At 38.5% G+C, this 26748-nt stretch overlaps 1 protein-coding gene across 6 annotated transcripts in view; it reads left to right on the top strand.

Annotated features, from left to right (window-relative positions):
* Positions 1-26748, top strand: part of RBM46 (RNA binding motif protein 46) — a 124273-nt gene that overhangs the window by 14086 nt on the left and 83439 nt on the right. For 3 of the 6 annotated variants that reach the window (XM_029077145.2, XM_029077144.2, XM_029077148.2), the window contains 2 exons: positions 8232-8296; positions 13784-14720. The exons of 1 other annotated variant lie outside the window; for it this stretch is intronic. In XM_029077145.2, coding sequence (XP_028932978.1) covers positions 8232-8287 — 56 coding nt within the window. In that variant the 3' untranslated portion in view covers positions 8288-8296; positions 13784-14720. Of the gene's footprint in view, positions 1-8231; positions 8297-13783; positions 14721-26748 lie in introns of those variants that run through there. 2 more of the 6 variants (XM_029077146.2, XM_029077149.2) reach the window with 1 other exon arrangement.

Raw genomic sequence — 26748 nt, 5'->3', positions numbered from 1 at the left:
CCAAGGTCAAGGTCACTCGGCAAACAAATGGCAGAGCCGGGATTAGAACTCACATCCTCTGACTCCCAGACCCATACTCCATCCATTATGTCATGCTGCTTCTCAATTCCACCTCTTGCTTTTGTGTTCTATATTATTACCTTACACCAAAAATACTTAGTTTTCAATTCTTCAGTGTGATATGAGTGGATCACTAAATTCCTTGAAACTGAATTAGCTAAGGAAGCTGTAATAATAATAATAATAATTATGATATTTGTTAAGTGCTTACTGTATTTTGTTATAAGCAACTTGCCATTTTTGACCTTACTTCAGTTATTTTTAACATTATTATCTTTATCTGTATTACCCATTCTCAAGTAACTTCTTAAGATGAATTTCTTAATTATAACATTTCATTACAGGAAAAAACTGAAGCTTTAAAACTATTGGCTCATTCTAGTATTGCAGTTCAGATTTTGCCTTGAAGATTAACTCCAGATCTTGTTCATCTGAAGTATTTGCTGAGAATGTGAAACTTGGAAGGCTGATAAATTGTGAACTTTGTGGACTTTTCGTTTGTGTCAGTTTAGAAACTTAAGTTTTTTTAAATTTTATCATTATAAAAAAAAAGAATTCAGACAGAATTAGGTCTAAAGTCCCCATGGTAGGTATTGAAGGAGAAGCAGCGTGGCTCAGTGGAAAGAGCATGGGCTTTGGAGTCAGGGCTCATGAGTTCGAATCCCAGCTCTGCCACTTATCGGCTGTGTGACTGTGGGCAAGTCACTTAACTTCGCTGTGCCTCAGTTCCCTCATCTGTAAAATGGGGATTAAGACTGTGAGCCCCACGTGGGACAACCTGATTCCCCTATGTCTACCCCAGCACTTAGAACAGTGCTCGGCACATAGTAAGTGCTCAACAAATACCAACATTATTATTATTATTACTATGTGCTAGGCACTGTACTAAGCAGAGTTACATCTTCATCACTAGTGGGATTTACCCGAGAAATCAGTATTGCTTTTTTAATCCCTTCAAACCTTTTCTTCAACATCTAAAAATCCAATTTAATTAGAATATTGCCAGCACACTCATTTTCACTGTCTTTCAACTGACACATGCATGTATAAATAAAAAATACAGACAGTGTGGCCTAGTAAGCCCGGGAGTCAGAAACCTTGGGTTCTAAATTCAGCTCTGCTACTACTGGTGTTCTTGGGTTCGCAGTGGATAAATCATTTCACTCTTTGGACCTCAGTTTCCTCAGCTGTAAAATTGGAAAAAACACCTCCCTCCCCTATTAGATCGTGAGTCCTGTATGGGGCAGGGACTGTCTGTGATCTGAATAGCCTCTTGTGTGCTGAGCACATAGAAAAATGCCATAATTATTATACAAAATAGTCAATTTAGGGGGAGGTTTTTCTCTGTATTTATAAAAAGAGAGTGACATGTTCTTATTTGAAGATACTAGTAGCTGTGGAACTCTGTCTGTGGTATGAATGTTGAAAGTTAGTCTTTTCTAATCTTTACTCATAAATACGTAGTCTTGAACCTTTGCTAGCCTGTGGTCTATTGGGGCATCCCTAAGTAGGACTCCCCAGAACGAAAATTCTGCTGAAAAGTACTGCTCTAGGTCTCTTTTGAGCCTAGAGTCCAACATTTGAGCTGCCCCCTCACCTTAAAAGATTAATGTAAGGTTGGAGGATGGTAAAGGTGAAAGGAATGTACTACTATTAGCGGGACATGTTTCTGGTTTGATTTTAGAGTAATGGCAACTATTTGCTCAGAGCCTCACAGATTCTGGCTCAGTCCCAGCAGTTTCATTTTGTGTTGAGGGGCCAAGGGAATAGTCCATTGTAGAATATTTCACTAGTAAAAGTTGGAAATCAGAAAGGCATAGTTCATTTAATTGGGATTAGTTGAGAAATGAGGATTTAGTAAGCATTTTTTAATGTAGTTAACATCTCCAGAAGCTAACAACTCAAGTTACACTTATTCATTTTCATAAATTTCTTCCTATGGTGTTTTGTTCTCAGCCTAGCCATCAGTATTGTGTATTGCAGAACTTATTCCTTCAGCTTTCATGGGGTCTATTTCAGGCAAAATCTGTTTCCATCATCCTCTTAAATAAATCACTTATGTGTGACATTTGGACAGAAAAAAAATCCCATTGTTGGGATGAGAATGCTCTAAATATCCATAGATAATAGAAGGATGGTTAGGTGGTAACCAAACTACCTGAGGCTTGGATGGGTTAGGGAAGGAGCAGAGGATCGGTAAGGAAGCAGAGGCTGACAGAGTGGTGGGTCTTGGGGGAAAAAAAAAATCACTATCTGAACTTCTCATCTCTCTTTAACCTGTCCTAACCTTGAGCAGTCTGGTCCTTGCCTGAACTTACTTCACTGCCAGTGAATGAACTTTGGACGGTCATTATTCTGTGGGTCATAATACGTTGGGCCATGACATTTGAAGTAGCCAGATGGGCTCCCACCAATCCAATTACCTGAGTAAGATGTTCATATTGCAAATAACCATTAAAGAATATCTTATTATTTTTGCATACTTTGACACCTTATTCTTTTTTCCTAAATAATAAAATTAATTATCCCATTAATTTTCATACTCTTACAAGATGCATCAGTATTATGTGGAAAATGAGAATTTCCTATTTAGTAATCTTTGGAAAGTTTTGTCACCTCACGGATCTGGATTCATCAAGGTCTCAGTATTTTCTAAGTTTTGTATCAGGTTATAGGCTGAGATCTGAAATTACAATATGTAGAAACAAAATGATGAGGCTAATTACTCTCGTAGACCTTTCCCCACTACACTGTAAAGGTCCTTATGGAAATAAACATGTTGACTAATTTGTTGTGCTCTCCCAAGCTGTTAGGGAACATATCTACCAACTTTGTAAAATATCGTCTTATACTCTTCCAAGTGCTTAGTACAGTGCTGTGCACACGGGAAGCTCTCAATAAATACAATTGATTGATAATATGGTGTTCTGTGTATAGTTTGCATGCAGTAAATATTATTGATTGATTAATAATAACCCCAAATTAACTCAGGCTCATTTCTCTTTAGACTGTAAGCTTGTCATAGGTGGGGAACATGTGTGCTTATTCTGTTGTATTTTACTCTTCCATGTAAAATAGTAGACACTCAATAAATACCTTTGACTGATTTCCAACTCCAGGTATAGCTTAATCAGAGAGAAATACCTGATCAAAACCTTTTTCTTCTTACTCAGGGCTTTGAGAGGGCAGACAGAAGCATACAGAATTCCCACACAGGAATCACTAGTAAAATGTTTCTTTCACGGGAAAAAAACATTTCTGGTCAGACCCTTGGCCTGTACTTTTGATCTCATGTGTTTGTTTTGATTCAGAGTAGTCTAGAGATTGGCCCAGTATGATCTCCAGGCCAGAGATTCCTGAGGAGACAGAGTTGGTTCTGGTGTCTCTTTTATGTATTCAAACCAATTCTAATGGGTCCTGAAGATCACATAGAAGACCAGATGCATGAGCCCAGTCTAGAGCCTATCAAAACCTACATATAACTACTGTTTCTTTGAGGTCCTTCAACTTGGAATACCATAGGATGGGGTTAAAGCCTTCTGCACCTTCATCCCCGAAGTGGGAGCTTGAACAACTGTTTGATTCTCCAGGTCTTTGTTGTCCACCCTGTGGTGTCTGACCTTGGGCTCACTTGCTCCTGAGCCCATGGCAGTATTTTTAGCCCTGGTACATTCTGGTGCCAGATTGACTTGGTTAGGAATGCCCTTTATGTGGTTATTTTTATTGTTTTAAGTGCTTACTGTGTGTCAAGCACTATTCCTAGTCCTGGGGAAGATAGAAGTTAATTAAATTGAACAGAGTCACTGTCCCAAATGGGGCTCACAGTCTGAGTAGGAGGGAGAATTAACAAAATAAGGATAATAGAATTGAACAAGGTCCTGTGTCCAAGGAACAGGCCTAGCTTGGCCATCTCCAAATTCAGTCTGATTCGGTTTCAGAAGCCTGGGTTTAAGAAGAGTGTCAGGTTTTGGGGATTAGGGGTGAGCTGGGTGGAGTGGAAATGGTAGGTGATGGACGGGGCTGAGGAGAGGGCAGTCACTCAGTTTTAGCCACTCATTTTTATCCTGGGGGAGCAGGCTAATGGATTGGTCATTGCCCATCTGAAATCTTAGCCCTTGAATTTTGTGAGTGGGCTGGGTTTGCTCCATTTATTATTGGTCTCTTCCATTGAAGTGTAAGCTCCTCGTGGGCAGGGAATCTATCTCATGCTTCTGCTGTATTTTCCCAAATGCTTAGCGCATTGCATTCCACCCATTTACTATTATTACTAATACAACTTGTGCAGGCAGTGAAGAGAAGTTTATAGAGAAGACCTGACCCATTATACTACAGGATCTAGATTTTCAGATTAGGGGGAAGAAGAATGGAAGGTTTATTCCTTATCTGATATCAAGAGAATTGTACTCATTCTGTAAGTTCATTGTGGGCAGGAAAACATGTCTGCTTACTCTGTTGTATTGTACTTTTCCAAACGGTTAGTACGGTGCTCTGCACATAGTAACTGCCCAGTAAATACCACTGATGAAGATTCTATCTTTGAGATCAGTGGCCTTTATTCTTGCAATCTATTTGAAATGAACAAAGTAATATGATTTTCTGGTACAGTCAGTTCTATATTGTGGGATTTATGTTTGTGAAGAACCTTGTATATTATGTTATTCTGCACTGAGGTGTTCGTGTTTTGAATGTGAATGTGCAGAACTTAATTGTCATACAAATTTGCATAGTGGGAAGAACATTTCCTAATTCCCTAATGACATTATAATCAAAACACATGTTGAAAACATGCACTAAGGAGAACTGACTGTATTGGAAAGGCAGCTCTTTTTTTCTTAATGATGGTATTTTTAAATGCTTTTTACGTGCCAAGCATTGAGCTAAGTGCTCTGGTAGATAACATAGAATGGACACAATCCCTGCTTTGCATGGAACTAACAGTCTAACAGGGAAAGAAAGCTGGCATTTAATTCCAATTTTAGAGATAAGAAAACTTTTGAAGACACTGAAAATTTAAATGACTTGCCTAAATCATATTGCCGACAAGTTGTGGAACTGGAATTAGAAGCCAGGTCTCCTAACTCCCAATCCCTTGCTTTTTCCTTGCCTACTTCAGTGCATTTTCCCTTTTAATTGGGGTATTGCTTATGCACCCATTGCATTTTTTCAAGGAAAACTCATCCATTCTGACACTGCATGTATTCACACAACAGATTCCTTCCAACATTGTGCTGCTCTGTGTACAGACTCACATTATTAGATAAGCTTTCCCTAATTCCCTAAGATGGTTCAAGAGTGTAGTGAAAACATCCACTATGGCAGAACTGAATGTATTGATTTTTTTCAGAGTTTTATGAAGAATAATATAGGAAAACATTCTATTCAGATTCATAATTTCACTGATCAGTAAAATCCTTACTTGTTCGGAATATTTCGTGTTCAGTTACTTAATATGTTTTTAATTCATAGAAGATAACTCCTACCTCAAATGGCAGAATGAGAAAATAATTTACTGAAATCCTTTTTAGATGGTATAGGACAGTTTATTAGATTTAACTTTTTTAGATATGATTGCATTTCTCCTATATAAGTCTAAACTGATATTCCTTCTAGTATAGGGATGGAGACAAAAAACTTCAAAATTCTATCATTCTCATTTGGAGTGCAGTGGAACCCCACACATTGTTATTTTCTGTTCTTGAAAGGAAAAGGCAGTGGTTCATATCTGCCATTTGTTTAAGGGTTATTGTCCTTAGTGCCAGTAACTTGATATTTCAGATGCTGCTTTATCTTGAGCTACAAAAAGTTGTTTGCAGAATTTTCATCTAGATGATTTCTGCTAAAACAGGTTATAAACATACCTAGATATCGTATAGTGTCTGAAGTAAATGAGAAGTATTATTGGAATCCAATAATAAGATATCCATTTTATTTATTATTTTTCTATAGAGTCACGATTCCTATAAATTATCTGTGAGCCTCACGTGGGACAAACTGATTACCCTGTATCTGCCCCAGGGCTTAGAACAGTGCTCTGCACATAGTAAGCGCTTAACAAATACCAACATTATTATTATTATTTTAATTATATTTGAAGGAATAATGACCATCAGGAAGGATGTGTGAAAATATCTATGGGTGTGACTTATAATTATTTGTTCCTAGTTTTGTTCAATACCTGTTCTGCTCAAGAATGCAAGAATTGTTCTCTGTATTTTGTTATAAGCAACTTGCCATTTTTGACCTTCAGTTATTTTTAACATTATTATCTTTATCTGTATTACCCATTCTCAAGTAACTTCTTAAGATGAATTTCTTAATTATAACATTTCATTACAGGAAAAAACTGAAGCTTTAAAACTATTGGCTCATTCTAGTATTGCAGTTCAGATTTTGCCTTGAAGATTAACTCCAGATCTTGTTCATCTGAAGTATTTGCTGAGAATGTGAAACTTGGAAGGCTGATAAATTGTGAACTTTGTGGACTTTTCGTTTGTGTCAGTTTAGAAACTTAAGTTTTTTTAAATTTTATCATTATAAAAAAAAGAATTCAGACAGAATTAGGTCTAAAGTCCCCATGGTAGGTATTGAAGGGGAAGCAGCATGGCTCAGTGGAAAGAGCATGGGCTTTGGAGTCAGGGCTCATGAGTTCGAATCCCAGCTCTGCCACTTGTCGGCTGTGTGACTGTGGGCAAGTCACTTAACTTCGCTGTGCCTCAGTTCCCTCATCTGTAAAATGGGGATTAAGACTGTGAGCCCCACGTGGGACAACCTGATTCCCCTATGTCTACCCCAGCGCTTAGAACAGTGCTCGGCACATAGTAAGTGCTCAACAAATACCAACATTATTATTATTGAAGCTACTGGCGAGAGAAAAGGGCCTTTTCACTGTCAGAGAACTTTGAAGTGAATAGTTTTGGAGATCTTAGTAGTAGTTTTGTTTAGCATTATTCTGCAGAGTCTCCATTATACTTTTATTTTTAAATGTTGTTTCCAAAGTTTTTCAAATAATCAGTGATATTTATTGAGCACTTACTATGTGTTGAGCACTGAAGTTCTTGGGGAAACTACAATACAATGGAATTGGTAGGGCATGATTCCTATCCAGTAGGAGCTTATGGTCTACAAGGGAGCTTACAGTCTAAAGGACTGTATATGATCATATAACTTAAATTTTTCTTAAATTTTGTCTTTTATCTTGAGAGGAACTTCACTGTTTCTTACCTCGGGAGAAAGGGAAAATGCTTTTATTCTTTTGCCCCACTTGTTACTATCTTACTGCCTTTTCCTTTCATTATCATTATAGTATCTCTTTTTAGTAGGCAAGGTCACATAGTTAAAATAAACAGTCATAAAGATAGCATGATATTTAATTTCTATGAAGTTTGTTCTGGATCGTGAGTACAAAAAGCTTACATATCAAACTCTTATGAAATGGTGCACCAACCTATGTTCAGTTGCATAGGAATCTATTATTTGCAGTACATATGAACTTGACTTTGCACTTAAAAATTGGGCATTTAAGTGGTAATTCCCTGTTTTGCAACTATAAATTAGGCCTCAAAAGATGAAGTTTAGATATAGAGGGGCAAAATACCTCATTGTATTTATGCTCATGCAGTATCTTCCTTTCATAAAGCTAAATGTTAATTGAACAATAATTGTTTAGAACAATTAGGATAGCTACATGTGATTAGATAATATACAGATATTATAGTTTCTATAGATTATTCACATATTGTAGGTTCATTGCAGTAGGGTCTTTAGGTGCCAACTCATAGAATAATTCAACAGAAGTAATCTCTTAATTTATATTTGGTATCCTTGCATTATCTTACTGTTGTTCTGTACTTCTTAGGAAGTATGTAGTGAAGATCTGGTAGTGAAGATCTGAATAGGAAAATTAGAGAAAGGGGCTAATTTCTTTTCTGTTAATTTATTGCCCCAGGATTTTCACTGACAGATCAAAAATATCTCCTTTTTACCACATTCTCCACATCCTCCAGGAATTATAATCATGTTTTCTGTTTTCTTTCCTTTTTCTTTAAACCTTCACTTAATTTTCTATATACTGCTTGGATTTTATCTGAAACTGTTAGGCTTCCATGCACTCCAAAGTAAAAGGATAAAATAATCCTAAAGATACAATTCTTTTCTGTCTCCAATGCTTACAGACAGGGAGAGCAGTCTCTTCAGCCTGGACCTGTATAAGAGAATTTGGAGAAAATAAAATTAGCAGGTAATAAATATATCCTTGGGAATACTTTCTTCTGTAGCAGACATGTTAAAAAAAAGTCATTTTTAAAAAGTGTGTTTTAAAGCCTTAATAAATGATATAGTAATTACTGATATATTATCTTCAGAATCAGAACAGTATTTACTGAATTTCTACTTTGTGGAAACATCATTGTAGATGCTGACATTGGAGGGGCTTGATCTTTAGAGTCTATTGTAACCATATGGTATTCTCTTTTAAATATGTAATATTATAATTTTACAAGTGACAGTACATTTCTGGTTATTTTTGTTTCTTGGTAATACTATTCTATTACTAATGTTTAGGTTTCAATTTTCATTTGTTACAATACAAAATGGGAAAATGGACTGAGAGTATCTTCTATATAAGGAACAGATAGTACCAAAATTATATCAATACCCAATTCCTTCCCAGCTTACCACAAACTGCAGATAAAGTCTGTTTGGAGAGAAAACCTCTCTGGTTATCTTCTGGGGGGTCAATGGGCTTGAGTTCTCTCAGATTAATGGAGGGTGCAACTTTGAAGCTGTGGCATACTTTAAACAGTACCCTGAGTACAATGCCCCACAGTTCATGTAGTAGGATAGAAGTTGTGAGTGAGAATAGTCCAGTTGATCTCATTTGTTACTGTGGTAGAAGAGAAGGAGTCCTAGAATGACCCATATTGCCCAATAATCAATCAATCAATTATATTTATTGAGGGCTTACCGTGTGCAGAGCACTGTACTAAGCACTTGGGAGAGTACAATATAAGAGACTTAATAGACATGTTCCCTGTCCACAAGCTTACCGTCTAGAGGGAGAAACAGACATTAATTAACATAAATACAATTATGGATATGTACATAAGTGCTGTGAGGCCAAGGGAGGGATGAATAATGGGTGCAAATCCAAGTTCAAGGGCTACACAGAAGGGAGTGGGAGAAGAAAAAATGAAGCCTTAGGCAGGGGAGGCCTCTTGGAAGAGATGTGATTTTAATAAGGTTTGAAGGTGCGGAGAATGATGGTCTGTCAGATGAGAAGGAGGGGAGTTCCAGGACAGAGGCAGGACATGGGAGAGAGATTGGGTGCGAGGTAGATGAGGCTGAGGTACAGGGAGTAGAATTGGCCTTAGAGGAGTGAAATGTGCAGTTGGGTTGTAGTAGGAAATCAGGGAGGTAAAGTAAGGTAGGGTGGGGCAAGGTGATTGAATGCTTTTAAAGCTAATGGTAAGAAGTTTCTGTTGGAAGTGGAGGTGGTTGGGCAATCACCGGAGGTTCGTGAGTGGGGGAACATCGACTGAACAGTTTTGTAGAAAAATGATCTGGGCAGCAGAGAGAAGTATGGACTGGAATGGAGAGAGACAGAAGACAGGTCAGCAGGGATGCTGATGCCGTCGTCATCATGGGGATAGGACAGGATAAATGCTTGGATTAACATGGTACCAGTTTGGATACTGGGGAGAGAATGGATTTAAGCGATGTTTTGAGGGTTGATTTGACAGAATTAATACTTCCAGATACTTCCAATACTTCCAAATCAACCTGGAAAATAATACTAAATATGAATGGAGAGCCAGTTAAGTACTTCTCACATAGATCATTATTTTAATGTGCTCTTTTTAATCAATAAATCTGAATTATTGGTGGCATATTGCAGTATTTTCATTAGTGATAATCAACTAACGTTATTTGCTGTATGCAGAGCACAGTCCTAAGGGCTTGGGAGGGTACAGGTGCAGCAAAGATGGTAGATGTGGTCCCTGCTCACTAGGAGTTTACATCTTATGGGGGAGACAGACAATTAAAATGGATTAGAGATAGGGGAAAAGTAGAGTTTAATAATATTTGCCTAAGTATTGTGGGGCTGGAGTGACTATTAATATGCTTAACAGACTGTAAGCCCGTCAAACGGCAGGGAGTGTCTCTATCTGTTGCCGACTTGTTCATCCCAAGCGCTTAGTACAGTGCTCTGCACATAGTAAGCGCTCAATAAATACTATTGAATGAATGAATGAATGAATACACAACCAAGTTCATAGTTGACACAGAGGGGAGGGCAGATAGAAGAAATAAAGGGCTTAGTCTGGAAGGCCTCTTAGGGGAGATGTGGTTTTAGGAGGGTTTTGTAGGTGGAGAAAGTGGTCGTCTGTCGGATATGAAGGGAGAGGGAGTTACAGGCCCAAGGGAGAAAGTAGGCAAGGGGTCAGTGATGGTATAGACAAGATCAAGGTACAGAGAGTAGGTTGTCGTTAGACTGGATTAGGGTTATAGTAGATCAGCCAGGTTAGGTAGGAAGGGGAGAGCTGAATGAGTGCCTTAAAACCGATAGTAAGGAGTTTGTTTGTTATGGAGGTGGATGGGCAACCATTAGAGGTTTTGGAAGAGAGACTTTTTTTTTTAGTATTTTGGGTATACTAAAAGTATGGATAGCTGGGACATGGGGTATATCGTTAGGGTTACAGTTTAAAACACTTCTAGCTATACCTGAAAATCCATTAAATCACACTTCACAGAGAAATTTAGTTAAATTGCAGTGGGTTTGAGGGACTTTTCATCATGGCCATATACTAGAAAATTTAGTTCAAGTTGACAAAAGATAATCAGCCAAGTGTCAGTAACATGCTGGTGCACATGCACTCCACAATACAGTTAGGTTATTCCAGGGTATTTATTAAGCGCTTCCTGTGTGTCAAGCACTGGTCTAAGTCCTGGGCTAAGTGAGAAGCAGCGTGGCTTAGTGGAAAGAGCACGGACTTGGGAGTCAGAGGTTGTGGGTTCTAATTCTGGCTCCGCCACTCATCTGCTGTGTGACCTCGGGCAAGCCACTTGACCTCTATGTGCCTCAGTTACCTCCTCTGTTTAATGGGCATTAAGACTGTGGGACATGGGACAACCCGATGACCTTGTATTTAGCCCAATGCTTAGAACAGTACTTGACACATGGCACCTAACAAACACCATAATCATCATCATACAAATTTTAGGGTAAATCAGGTCATTCCTCCCTTACATTATGATGTATGTTTTCCCATTTGCTTTCATGAAATTAGGTAGGCTCATTTCCAGAACTAACCCCGTTGCAACTGCTGAGAAATTGCAGAAAATTACACTGTAAATCTTCCCTCTACCCTTCCTCTCTTTGACCCGCTCTCTCTCTCTGCCCTCTTTTGTTCCCAAGAGACTTTTCTCCCCTCTCGCACAGCCCAGACTCAGCTCCCCTCCAGTCTCTTTCCAACTCTACAGTCTCTTTCTACCATCCACCTATATGCCAGTATTTTTTGTCTTTATTTTAAATTTTACCATAGTGACGCCACACTCTCTCCCCTTCTCCAGGTTTAAAGTCCCACTTCCCCACTGTGGTAAAAGCCGCAGGAATGCAGGTGGACTGGGGCTGGGTGGAGGTGGGCGCAACAGCCCTTCTTTCCCTCCCACCCCTCCATGCACCATGCCCTTCTCTGGTCCATCTCCATTCCCATTCGTGGCCTGAATTAAGAACAAGGCAGAAAGGGGAAGGCCCGGGTTGAGAGTCACACCCACTGCTTTTTCAACTGATTAAAGTTCAAGCAACCACAAAAAATCCTGGAGCCCAGAGCGAGGGGCAGAATGAAGAGGCTAGTGTTAGGGGTGCGTTGAATGCATGGAATGGGGCAGGAAAGCCACTGGTAATGTGGTTGTTTGGGGCGAGGGTGGTAGGGGTAGGAAGGCAATTGATTTACCTGCGGTAATTGCATATAATGTAGGGACCAGGTATACATTTATGAACTAAGTGCACCTTTTGAGGGTGGTCAGAACCCAGGATGCACTTAACATATTAACCTAATCTAACACAAATCAACTCCATTTCTTGCCTTAATAACCTTCCATATGTGACCCATTGAAGAAAATGTTTAAAAGATTTAAAAAAAGATAGTCTTTTTTTCAAATTGAATTCTAAAAGTTGTTATATATGATCAATGTTTAATTTTTCCATTTTAAAAAATTAGGTCCTTTCTGGTGTTTCTTGAGTTTAGTCATCTTGGTGTCAGTCCAGTTCCCACAGGTTAAACATTATCCTATTGATATCACTTTCAAGTTAATGATAAAAAATTGAAATATATATATATATATACACACACACACATATACATGCACACACCTTATTTAAAGTATTAGGAAAATAATACAACTATAGTTGTAAATTAGATGACTCTTTATGTATTATTTTTCCTGCATAGATAGTAACCTACTAATTGGAAAATAATATAATGTTTTATCTTGTTAAGCCTACATTTCTCTGAAAAGCAGAGTTGAATTTTTGGAAATTTGGTCTTTGAAGTATAATTCATGTTACAGTGAGTGATGCAGGAAAAATATTGGAAAATCACATTATCAACTTAATTCTCCCTAAATTGAATGGTTGATAAATTCAGCCCTTTGAGATTTGCACAGAGCACAGGTAATGGAAACACACACAAATCACTACTGCATTTTAGTTTAAAGCTTCTATCATACGTAACTCGTATTTCTTTGATGGTAAAACACATTCAAATATGAAAAAATGAGTTTTTGATGTTTATTGAATAATAATTTTGTAGTAATTATAATAATAATTATGGTATTTAAGCGCTTACTATGTGCCAAGGCACTGTACTGTAAGCACTGGGGTGGATACAAGATGAGAAGGTTGGACCCAGTCCCTGTCCCACATTGGGCTCACAGTCTTAGTCCCCATTTTATAGACAAGGTTACTGAGCCACAGAGAAATGAAGTGACTTGCCCAAGACCACACAGCAGACAAGTGGCAGAGCCAAGATTAGAACCCATGACTCCCAGGCCCGTGCTCTATCCATTATGCCAGATATAACTGTATTCTAAAAATTTGATTTCAATATTAACCTCTTAGAAGATGCTTTTTATTTAATATGGTGATTTATTTCAAGTGTTTTATGTAAACAGTGGAACATAACTTTAAATTTTAGAGTTATAGCAATAGTGATAGTTCATTTGGTACAATTATTTTGCCTACTCTATCAAATATTTCTATATTCTGAGGGGAGGGAACATTTCTGCTTATGTTGATGCATCACAACAGTGACAGAAGCAAAAGAAAATTATTGCAATTTTTCTTTCAAAGTGTGTCCCTTTGATTTCAATATAGCCCTAATATGAAAGAAGTTTTTTTAAGGAACAAGATAAATCATCATTTTTTCTTTTCCTAAATTCAAAATGGCACAAACCAAAATTAATGGTTAACGAAGAGCACTTTTCCAGTAGTTGGAGCTGGCGTCTGTCCATGAAGGACAAATAATACTGTTTGACCAATATGTAACAAGATTTACAGTATAGTGAGTGCTAATAAATAATCTCTACCAACAGCATAACCTTCATTAATATTCTGGAAGTTAAAACATTATATCATAGTGCAATTTTTAGAGTTTTAATGCTTTGGCTCTGAATTAATTTTTGATTTAGCTATATGCAAGGTAACTGTTCATGTATTTGTTTACAGACTACAATTTCCATCGCAGCTCAGTAAATAGTATTTCCCCTGTTAATGCCATTCTCACTTCTGGGACACCCAGCATGCTTCCGTACACATCAAGGCCTTATTCTTATCCACGCTATCCCTTGTCACCGACAGTATCACTTGCGAACTGCAGCCATGTTGGACAGCGACCCTGTGTCTCCAATCAGGCCTCGTTCTTCAGAAGAAAATGTAAAAATCAGTATGAAAATTGATTGTCAATTCATATGAAAGCTGTTTTACTTTTGGATTGGGTTTGCCCATTTAGTTTTGAAATGCAAAATACATTTGTTTCAAACTAGTAACTCTAACAGTGTACATGAATGCTTACATTTACTGAACTAAGGGAATAAAATTTTAAAGTGCTATTAAATGATTTCTCTTAAACGGGATACAGTAGTATACTGCGATTTTAAATATTTCCAATTCCTGGTCCAAGTGTGGGCAGCAGAACTCGGTGGTTTATGTTCAAAATGTTTCAGATCATTTCTTTACATACCTTTAGTATTTAAACATGCAGATCCCTAGTTACGTTAGGTCTGATTTGCCAAAGATCACTTTCTATGTTAGAGATTAAAACAATTATTTAACAAGAAGCATGTAACCATTATGTGGCCAGAGAATGATGAGGGAAAAAGATTAAGGAAATTGTATTTGGTAACAGTAATATTAAAAAAAAAAACTATTGTGGTTCTTGAAAATCTCTTTGACTATTTTAGCCAAGAAAAGTACCAGCTTAAGTAGTAAATCACATTATCTTTGCTGTTAATTTATTCAAAGCTATGCTTCATTGAATTTGTGATGTTTTAATTGTTTAGTAGTTTGAGTAAGAAATGTTACTGTATATTTAAAACGTTAAAATCATGTTTTAAGTTCTGTACTTGAATCCCAGCACTTTCACATTAAATTTTTGCTCCCTTAACTGTATTTGTATTTTTATTGATTAAAATGAACAAAATGAAGACTTTCTAGATTCCTTCAGTTTATCTCACATGCCTAGTTACCTTTTTTCTCTCGAGGATGGTGGTTCTTATAAGGAAGTTACAGAGAGCCAATAATTAGGTGTTTTTTATTCAAACATTTGACTGAATTTTCATTCATTCATTCAATCCTATTTATTGAGTGCTTACTGTTTACATAGCACTGTACTAAGTACTTGGAAAGTACAGTTCAGCAATAAACAGAGACAATCCCTGCCATACGGGGTTTATACCTTGCATATGTAAAATGAGCAGAAGTTTATTCTTTTATATCCCTATCCCTTCCCCACCCCACCCCTTCCCCTTCCCCATTGACATTTTCTTCAATGGGTCACATATGGAAGGTTATTAAGGCAAGAAGATTCTAAGCTGAGGAAAGTAAGACATTTAATAAAAAATTTCAAATACTCCAGAATTCCCGAGACTTTTCTCTATGCTAATGCTGTTTACTGCACCATTAAATTGGGAAAAGACTGATTAAAATTTTACGGACCTGGACATTTACAAAGCTATCTGCAGTACTGCAGTGGTTCTACCAGAGGTAACAAAGTGGGCACAGATTTACAGTAAATTGATAGTTTTTCATGTATCATAAAAGAATCGCAAGCATTTAGGGAGAATTTTTGGCAGCCAGGATATAAAAATGACATCTTGTTTTGTGATGGAGAACTAGATGACAATTGCCTAGTACCAGATCCAAAAAATTCCATCTTTCATCACAACGTTTGTTTGACATTTTTGGTCTGACATGGTGTCTGTCTTCATAAGTTTCTTTAGGCTAAACATATATTTTAAATGCAACCAGCAAGCATGAACAGAGCTTTTATTCTAGTCGGGTTCCAAAATTGGTGCATGGATAATTTTGCAAATATATTTGACATTGTTTATATTTATAATGAGGTGATACTTTTGGAAATCGTGAGCTTATAAATAGTTTTACGAGCCTGAAAAAATTTCACCAATCTTTTTCTCCCATCTTGGCGTGAGTAGTAATGATGCATCTGCAAACACTGAATATTATTAGCTTGTGAAGCTGGTATATACTTTCTTCTTCTCATTAACATTTTTATAGCTTATTCTAATTTTCAAGGTTATACTTTATCTCACTGCAGAAGACGAAATAACTACATGGAAAATTAGTGTTTTTGCAGTACTTTTTCAAAGACCTATAAGTTTAGCACTTCTAACATTATTTTTGGTTCTTAAATAGTTATCTGCATTTTCAGGCAAGCAGGGTTTAAGGTTAGTGGAATTACTGTGTCTTCTGTAAAATACATATTAGCCTGTTTCAGAATCTAATTGGTTTGGTGGTTTACTAAAATGAAGTTTTGAGGCTATTCTTGGGCACACAGAATAGGCTCAGTAAATGCTGTTGATGTTAATGAAGGTGATCTGAATTTCACTTATCCATATCTTGCTTACCTTCCATTTCCATGTCTAGACTATTAAAAAGTTGTTTGGAATAGCTGTGGCATATATTTATAAATATAAATTGCTCCATTAATTTGGCTCTCAAGTTTTTTGGATATCCCAGATGTAAGAGTAGACTAGCCCAACCCTGGGTAGGATCAGTAGGAAAGGATTTATAATTTAGGGGGAAATGGGTAGGGCTTTTTCAATTTGGGTAAAAGATTTAATTTTTTAAAGTTATGGTTTTACTTTTTCTTTTTATAATAAAGGAAGATTTAACAATGTCTGACAAAAGTTTTTCTTCAGTAATGTTCCTCTATTCTGGTGTTTTCAAGTGATGTAAGTGTCTCAATGAATCCTTAATTTCACAGCTTCTTGTATTTAAAAATGTTAAGGTCGCCTTGCTTAAGGTTGGCCTAATTTAGGGTTGCAGTCTTCCTGAATAATCTAAAATTTAAGAATATCCAAATCATGGTTTGAGATGAAGTTTCCTCATTGGAATGAGAAGAATGATGACACAAGGGGTAAGTCAAAATTGATTACTGGTTGCTAGTTAACCCAGGAAACTCCAGATTTTTTTTTAACAAAATGGAGGGGAAGGAAAATTCCCCAGAAAATAAAATTCATTTACTTTGAAATGATGAAATTTCCAGACATCACTTTCCCTAAGAGGTAATATTTTAATAATTCATCGTACAGATGCAAAATTGTTTGGAAATCGGCAAGTTAATTTTAACAGTAGAAACAGTAAGAAAAACCTTACTTGAAAGGTTTTTTCAGGTCTACTCCTACTATTTAAAAACGTTATCGGATCAGAAAACATTAAAATCAGAAAAAGCCCTAGGGTTAAATGATTTATAAATTTCATTGCTGCCGTTTTATATTCTGCTGTTTTTGATGGTAATAAAGGAGAATGCTTGTGAAAAAATCTTTGTTCCAAATACATTTTCACTTAGTGCATTTTGAAGAATCTATAATAATTTTTGGAAGGGAAGAAATGCCTGCTACTGAATAATTGGGGGTGAAATTATGAACTATACAATGCTTAGAAATATCTCTCTAAGTGTGGTATGAGAGTCAGAAGTTTCACGTAGGCTCTGAAATAGGTAGGGTTTAAGAGAACAGTTACAGAAAATTGAATGAACATCCATCAGTGATATTTTTTGACGGCTTGCTACGTGCAGAGCACTGTAGTAAATGCTTGGGACAGTACAATGCAATAGAATTAGCAGGCAGGTTCCCTTCCCATAACAAACTTACAGTCTAGAGGGGGAGACAGTCATTAATATGAATGAATTTACAGTCTAGAGAAGGAGACAGACAATATGAATAACAAAAATCGATGCACTTCAATTTTGCCTTCAAAATGTGGTTCATGGGTACATGTTTATACCTATAGAAGGATTTAATTACCATCAGTATTCAAATGCTTTATATTAATGAAATGCCCAGTTAAAAGAACCACATTATCTGGATCTTGCCAAATAAGACAGATACTATCCAGATGACTTCAACTCAGAGGCTAGGATTGAATGTGGGGAAAGGGTTTGTATCATCATATGCATCTTTCCATTGTGCATCAATCAGCAAGGAGCTTTGGTAGTGAACAGAAAGGCCTCCTGTTTGTGTGCAACTTTAACCTTAATTTGTATCTGTATGGAAATAGTCGTTTGATTTCTTTCGGCAGCTCACTGCTCTACTGTTACTCTTTTGGCCTCTCCTGCCTCTTGCACAGTCGGAAGTAGCACCAGGCTAAATTTTCTTTGACTTCAGTGAAAACAACAGCTACAGCTATAAGGCATATCTGGGGAGATTGGAAATTGGGCTAAATACAGGATTGGAAACTGAACTGAGCAGTATTCATTCATTCATTGAATAGTATTAACTGAGCGCTTACTATGTTCAGAGCACTGTACTAAGCACTTGGAATGTACAAATCGGTACCAGAGAGACAGTCCCTGCCCTTTGATGGGCTTACAGTCTAATTGGGGGAGACAGAAAGACAAGAACAATAGCAATAAATAGAATCAAGGGTATGACCGTCTCATTAAAACAATAGCAAATAAATAGTGTGACCAAGTGGATGGAGCACAGGCCTGGGATTCAGAAAGACATAGTTTCTAAACCTAGCTCTGCGGCTTGTCTGCTGTGTGACTTTGGGTGAGTCACTTAATAATAATAATAATAATGTTGGCATTTGGTAAGCGCTTACTATGTGCCAAGCACTGTTCTAAGCGCTGGGGTAGACACAGGGGAATCAGGTTGTCCCACGTGGGGCTCACAGTCTTAAGCCTCATTTTACAGATGAGGTAACTGAGGCACCGAGAAGTTAAGTGACTTGCCCAAAGTCACACAGCTGACAAGTGGCAGAGCCGGGGTTCAAACCCATGACCTCTGACTCCAAAGCCCGGGCTCTTTCCAGTAAGCCACTACTTCTCTGTGCCTCAGTTGCCTTATCTGTAAAATGGGTATTGAGACTGTGAGCCCTGTCTGGGACATGGACTATGTCCAGCCTGATTAGTTTGTATCTACTCCAGCTTAGTACAGTGTCTGGAGCAGCGTGGTGCCATGGACATAGCACGAGCCTGGGAGACAGGTCATGGGTTCTGATCCTGGCTCTGCCACTTGTCTTCTTTGTGGTCTTGGGGAAGTCATGAGAAGCAGCATGGCTTAGTGGAAAGAACACGGGCACCTCATCTGTAAAAATGGGAATTAAAAAATGTGAGCCCCTCATGGGACAATATGATTACCCTGTATCTACCCCAGCGCTTAGAACAGTGCTTGCACATAGTAAGTGCTTAACAAATACCATTATTATTATTATTATTCTCTGTGTCTCTATTACCTCATCTGTAAAATGGAGATTGAGACTGTGAGCCACACGTGAGACAGTATTCTGTCTGCAGTGGAGGCAACAAAGGATACTTAAGCGTCTGTGCTTCAGTTCCCTCATCTGTAAAATGGGGATTAACTGAGCCCCATGTGGGACATGAACTGTGTTCCAACCCAATATGCCATATCCACCCCAGTGCTCAGTTGAGAGAAGCAGCATGACTGAATGGAAAGAGCCCGGGCTTGGGAGTCAGAGGTCCTGGGTTCTAATCCCGGCTCCGCCACTTGTCAGCTGTGTGACTTTGGGCAAGTCACTTAACTTCTCTGGGCCTCAGTTACCTCATCTGTAAAATGGGGATGAAGACTGTGAGCCCCATGAGGGACAACCTGATCACCTTGTATCCCCCAGTGCTTAGAACAGTGCTTTGCACATAGTAAGTGCTTAACAAATACCAACATTATTATTATTATTACAGTGCCTGGCACGTAGTAAGTGCTAAGCAAATACCAAAATTATCCTTACATAGTAAGTGCTTAAAAAATACCATAAAAATATACAAATAAGGGAAACAGCAGGCTACACATTTCATGGATCTTGCCCGTGTCATAACAGCATTAATGATGTGGACTTCAACCATGGATTTGATATAAGTACTCTGCTGAAATTCAGCAGAATAGGCCGAAAAGTGTTAGGTTGAGTTTGGACAAACAACATTTTTTTTAAGAGACTGCGACCTTGTCTAGTAAACTTTTTGATTTACATTAACTGGTCAGTTCTGTTTTTTTACAGTCCATCCAACCATTTCAGATTCTCATTTTTCTTGGGCCCTGGGGCTGCTGGTTTCCCGATCACTCCGTCAAGTGTATTTATTGAACACTTACTATGTGCAGAGCATTGTACTAAGTGCTTGGGAGAATACAATATAACAGAGCTGGTAGACACATTCCCTGTCAAGGTGCATGGTGAGGAAGGTTTTTTTTCTCACTCCCTTCTCCCTGGACTGTGAACCTCATGAGACAGGGACTTTATCTGATTTAATTATCTTGTATCTACCCCAGTGCTTAGAACAGTGGTTGGCACATAGTAAGCACTTCAAAGATACCACAATTATTATTGTTTATTATTACACTGAATCTGGGGGTTTAAATTAGTAATAATAATATAATTATAATATTATTATTATGGTTTTTGTAAAGCCAGGCACTTTACTAAGCTCCAGGTTAAATACAGGATAATTGGGTCAGACACAGTCCCTGTCCCACACAGGGTGCAGTCTTTGTCCCCATTTTACAGATTAGGTAACTGAGGCACAGAGAAGTTAAGTGACTTGCACAAGGTCACACTGCAGACAAGTGGTGGAGGCAGGATTAGAACCCAGGTCCTCTGAGTCCCAGGCCTGTGGTCTTTCCTCTAGGCTATACTGAGTTGAATATATAAATATATCCTGAAAAAGGATGAGTGGAAATAAGGGATTCAGGGCTCAGTAAAAAGAAAGGAAACTCCGATTTTTTGTACTAAAGCTCGTTAATTGCCTTACGTTTTTCTGCAGGTGGAATCATGACTTCATCTGTAAAACAATTCGTATTTAAAACAACTATGGCAACAGTGCTTTAAATGTTTCTTTAAACCTTCATAGGAGCATTCTAGTTTTTTTTAAAGGATTCCCTTTAATATATGAGCGACTTCATAGTCAAAGTAACTTCAGGGTCATTCTGAAATAAATTTCTAATCCCCTCGATAAAACAGATCCCATAAAGCAGTGTTTCACAAAGTGCAACTGAGCTTTCTGTTATATTCCACATTATTGAATGGAAAGGTTGAACAAAATGTCCTTGGAAATCTCCTATTGTTTGTCTTCCCCTAATTTGCTAGATACAGAAAGAATTTAGAAAATATTTTCATCAACACATTTCTTTGGGGGACACTGAGGCACAGAGCATCCATGCTTGCAGTCATATTGAGCCAGGACCTCTGTACTCTCAGGCTGGTATGCTTCCCATTTCTGGGGCTTCCAGACTTCTCATTAAGTTAATTATAATTATCTGTGCAATATACCTGTTGGATAGGACTGGACTGTTTTACCAAATAGCTATGGAGAGGAACAGGATTAATCCAAGATCTTAGAACCAGGGGAAGCAATCAAGATTTCAAAACTAAGACCCCCAGATCAATCTATTGTTTTTGGAATGAACTCTCGTAAGAGTAAAATGAGGCACAATTTGTGTATTTCTTGACTCTAGCTAACTTTCTGAAGAGCTCATCACTGTTTACAGACTTAGCCAAATAGAATACAGTTTATTGGTTTATGAATATTCCAGGACTTCATTTTTCCTGAGCTCATCTGGGATGTCAAATATCCATTTGAGTGCAGTAGAGGATGAGGGAAAGAGGAGTTGAACATATCTACATACAACCAACCAAGCAAATGAGAATATTTAAATTTAGCAATGTAAGTAGTTTTCCTTGTAGCAAATTAAATAAAGGCCACAGTGATACATGGAGCATTTAATTATTAATATACATTGGAGATAATTTTTTGGAAGTAGAATTTAATCAACAAAGAAACTGTAGAAATGCTTTGGGCAGTCTCTAATTGCACAGCAATGGGTATGTTTCATAGAATTAAGTGAGGTTTTAGTTCTCAAGGACTAATTAATAACCATGCCAGGATAAACAGATGTTCTTCCTTAATGAGAAGAGCATTTTCTCCAAGCGAGTTATGCAGTCAATGCATACAAAATGAAAAGCTATTTCAAGGTAAAAAAAAATCGCTAATTTTAGATTAAAAAAGGCTGAGAGAAGACTAATGAAAAGGTGCTTTTCTTTGTATGGGTTGGTTTTAGCTCTGGGTTTGTCGGTGGATAGTAGGTGAGAAGCAGCGTGGCTCAGTGGAAAGAACACGGGCTTGGGAGTCAGAGGTCATGGGTTCGAATCCTGACTCTGCCACTTAGCTGTGTGACTCTGGGCGAGTCACTTTACTTCTCTGTGCCTCAGTTACCTCATCTGTAAAATGGAGATGAAGACTGTGAGCCCCACATGGGACAACCTGATTACCCTGTATCTACCCCAGCACTTAGAACAGTGCTCTGCACATAGTAAGCGCTTAACAAATACCAACATTATTATTATTATTATAGTTTAATGAGAGGTTTTCACCAGACCTGAGTGACAAGGTGCCCACAAACCTGATTAATCCAGTGGGCTCAGCTCTACACACTGCTTTCTTAACATAATGGTAGCTCCAGGCTGGGGAACCAAAATTCTCTGGTCATTCCATCTATATTGCCCAGGGGGACTTTTTCCCTATAAATTAGGAGAATTGTCACCCAACATCCTCAGATCAAAATCTACCCTGTTGGTTTCTAGCTTCAGTTGCAAGAAACACTAAGGCAATGCTTCCTTTATATATGTGCACAGTTCTGATCAAATCAGATCTTTCCCAGAGCTCTTTTCGGATTCTAAAGTATCTCTTTCAGGCCAGTGAGGATTACTATAGCAGAAAGGCACTAAATGGTCCAAGGTTTCTGAAAACTATAATGTAACTTTATTAGTGACTTGGCTGCCAGTATCATTGTTTTTCCTTTCTTGATATGATCACCACAACAATTTTAAAAAAAGCTGAAGGAAGTCCTCCTTGCCTTCTCCTGACCCTTCTCCCCTCAGTTGCAAACACAGAACCACTTATCCATTATCTCACACACAGTGCTCTTTCATCTGTCCTCTACCATGCCTGCCAGTGGCAGCCCTCCAGGCTGAAAAGTCCTCCTGGGAGGCCTGCCAGGAAGCAGAAGTAAATATTGCCGTGTCCTGATGAAGTGGAATGCTCCATTTGCATCTACCCTTCTCAACTGGCACATCTATGACCTTCTAGACTGTAAGCTTGTTGTGGGCAGGGATGTGTCTGTTTACTGCTGTATGGAACTCTTCAGGGCTTAATACAGTGCTCTGCACGTACTCGATAAATATGATGGGCTGACATGACATCTAATTGTCACATAGTGTGTGCTCAACAAATACCATACTCGCTATAATTATTATTGTTTGGTTAGGGGTTCCTCTAAATGAAAACATCCTGGGGAGAGACCATGATTGAGAGGGAGGGAAACCATGTCAGTATGGCTATTCAGCTTTAGACCTCAAGGAGTGTCCCTCTCAGGATGCAGTAGGAATCTATCCTGTGGTAATGTAGATCTGTTCCACTATTTAGTAGGAGTTTTGTCACCTATCTGGCTAAAAAAAAATTCCCCTTCATATATGTAGCCCCTCTCCCCCAATAGTATTTGGTGTTGCAATATTTCAATATTCCTGGCTTGTTGCCAGTGAAACACTCTTCTTCTCCACCCCCTGCCAAACCACTGTTATTGGTCATTGGGTGAAATATGACCAGATTGATATACTTCCCATAGTAGGGACACTGCCACTGGTCCAGAGGATGCTGGGAAACAAAAAAAAAAAGCAAAAATCTCTCCCCTGTGGGAGGACACATCTTTGGAATTTGGTGAGGTACCAGGCCTGGTTGGAACTAGCTATCCTTGCCATCTGCTTGAGTAGAAAGATCCTCAGCAGACAGAAAGAGGGAAAAGAAAAGATAGGGAAAATAGGGCAAGGGAAGAAAGTGGAAGAAAAATGGACAGGACAAACTGATAAGAGAAAAAAAATAAGTAAAGTAGAGGTGAATCGATGAAATCACAAGGCGAAGGAACCAAAGAGAGGAAGGTGTAGTACAAAAGAAAATATATGAGATAAAAAGGTGATTGGACAAAATGAAAGTAAAAGAAGGATCTTCATCATCATCATCAATAACAGTATTTATTAAGTGCTTACTGACTGCAGAGCACTTTACTAAGCGTTCGGGAGCGTGAATAGGCACATTTCCTTCCCACAGTGAGCTGAGATTTAAAGGGTGGCATGGATAATGAAAATAAATGGTTAGTCTGGGAAGATTAGAATGCACTGTCAGATATAAAAGGAGTTTCAGGCCTGAGGAAGAGTATGTGCAAGGAGTCAGTGACAGGAAAAACTAAACGGAGGTAAAGAGAATAGATCGGTGCTAGAGAAACACAGGAATATCTGTGGATGAAGTATAAACAGTAAGGTAGATATGAATACGAATTAAAAAACCATTGCACAACTTATCCCTGAACTCTTTGCTGTCCAAGAGCTGCATTCAAGGTCAGTTCCAGCTCTAAGCTTTTACACAGACACACACACACATACAGCCTATACATGTATAAATGTGCTTATGTATATATACTTAGGCATATATATAAGGCATACAAATAGAGTTCTATATTCTATGTACAGTACAATATACTAGTATATACAGTACTCTCAAATTTAAAGTATGGTATACGTTGAATTTGAGGTAAGCTGTGCAGTGAGCAGTGTTTCATCACATACCTCTGGCTTCTATTGACTTCCCCATAGCACCAACTGGAAGGAAGCAAAATTAGAGCACCAGTATAAGGCACCGATTTGTCATTGAACTAAAGGTGCTAGTTATGCTGGTATTGTATCATTTTTGTTCTCTCACCCCCAAATGGTCTCCCTTCCTCCCTCCTCGCCCCCAGTGCACCACCTATCAGTCAATCAGTTGCACTCTTACCTTGTGCAGATCACTTGGGAGAGTACAGTACGACCGAGTCGGTAGACATGTTGGTGCCTCACAAAAAGCTTACAGTGTAGAGGGGAGACAAAATAAATTATGGATATGTACATACAACTTTCCAGCAGCTCTCTAATGACCAAGTGACTGCTAGGAGCCTGGCTCCCCCTTCCTGCAGATGTCAACCTGGTGCCCTGCCCTATGTGCTTGGCCCACCTAAAAATTTCTGCACACACAGCAAGACCTGAGATTAATTTTAAATGTGGATTTTATGTCCCACAAGAAAATGAGAGGATATTTGAAGCTTCAGAAAGACATGTTGAACTATTTAGCAGGATATTGTTAAGCACTTATGTGCCAAGCACTGTTTTAAGCACTGGGGTAGATACAGGGTCATCAGGTTGTCCCACGTGGGGCTCAGTCTTAACCCCCATTTTTCATATGTGGTAACAGGCACAGAGAAGTGACTTGCCTAAAGTCACACAGCTGACAAATGGCAGAGCTAGGATTAGAACCCATGACATCTGACTCCCAAGCCCGTGTTCTTTCCACTAAGCCACGCTGCTTCTCGCACTGCCACACTATATAAGGCAATAAAGCAAAGAAAATGCAAAAATAATGATTAAGCATTGAAACAAAATAAAAACAATTTTATTACAGGTAGTTACTACCCTATTTTTAGCTATAAGATTGATTGTGCATTTCATGGCTTGTATGCCCACCCCGACTATTCAGCTTTTGATTTAAGCCATGTCTTCAGGAGTAAAATTAGCACCCCCACCCCCAACCATAGATAACTCTTGAGACTTCGAGCTATGACTGTCCCCACAGCTTGGTATGGTCATGTGTCCATATTGTGACTTGTACCTCCAGCCTCTGTTTTTGGCTTTCCTCCTTCCAAAAGGTGAAAGATTGATTTCACACCTTACCATCTGGACTTACCTCAGAAATGGATGCCTTGTGAAAGACAATCCCGTAAAGGACTTAAAGAGGCTTTTCCACTGGTCCCCATTAACCCCAACAATTCTTCTCTGCAGTTACTCTTGACAGCTGGCTCAGGAGAGTTACTTAAAGGCACCATAGGGTGGAAAAGAGTTATTAAAAAAAAATTTTCTCTGAGCACTCAAGCAAACACAGAGCATTAGCAAATTTCTTCCTTGAGGGAAGAGAATGGGTCTCTTGATCTTTAGAGAATCTTCAGAGATGAGACAATCACTTGATAATTTAAATGAGAGAATTTTCCCCCTTGTAAGCATTTATATAAGAGTCTTTGCCCTTCAAAAACTCACGCTGAATAATCTACAGGACTGGAACTTACTGCTTTAGAAGATAAATCAGGACTAGGTCTCCTCACTGCCAAAGCAGCTGAAAACTTCCCTAGATGTGTATATTCTTGAAATCCACAGTTTTCTGGACTTTCACAAGATAATGTGCCCTAATGGAAAGAGCCTGGGATTATGAGTCAGGAGACCTGGGTTCTAGTTCCAGTTTCTCCATTCACCGAGTGGGTGACTTGGGGCAAATCATTTAACCTCTCTCTGCTTCAATTTCCTCATCGTTAAAATGGGGATAAAATACCCGTTCACCCTCCATGTGGCGCAGGGACAGAGTCCAACCTAATTATCATGCTTGGCACATAGTAAGCACTTGATAAATACTATTATTATTTTCCACTAATTTCTCATCCATTCATTCAATACCTTTAATTGAGCACCTGCTGGATGCAAGACAAAGGAGAAAAGTATAAGGTTGAGAATTCAGACCCAGTTTTGGCTCCTGGGAGGCTGCCCGTTTAAGAGGAGCTGAACTCGGAGAAGGAAGATATTGGGGTGGTGGGTTTTTACCTGTTCCTGACTGGAACCAGGATTGCAATCCAGTCTCTCTCCCTAAATTCCTAATGCATAAACCCAGGGGGTTCTCACAGGGCAATACTTAGTACAGTGCACTTACCATTATGATCTGGGATCTAGTGCTATTCTTTGGCTCTAAATGATGAGCAGGAGCATGGGCTTGGGCATCAGAGGACATGGGTTCTAATCCTGGCTCCGCCACTTGTCTGTTGTGTGACCTTGGGCAAATCACTTAACTTCTCTGTGCCTCTGTTATCTCATCTGTAAAATGG

The sequence above is a fragment of the Ornithorhynchus anatinus genome, chromosome 12, assembly GCF_004115215.2.
Source record: "Ornithorhynchus anatinus isolate Pmale09 chromosome 12, mOrnAna1.pri.v4, whole genome shotgun sequence".
NCBI classification, from domain to species: Eukaryota; Metazoa; Chordata; class Mammalia; order Monotremata; family Ornithorhynchidae; genus Ornithorhynchus; species Ornithorhynchus anatinus.
The sequence above is the reverse complement of the archived record's forward strand: the minus strand, read 5'-3'. Positions and strand labels throughout refer to the sequence as shown.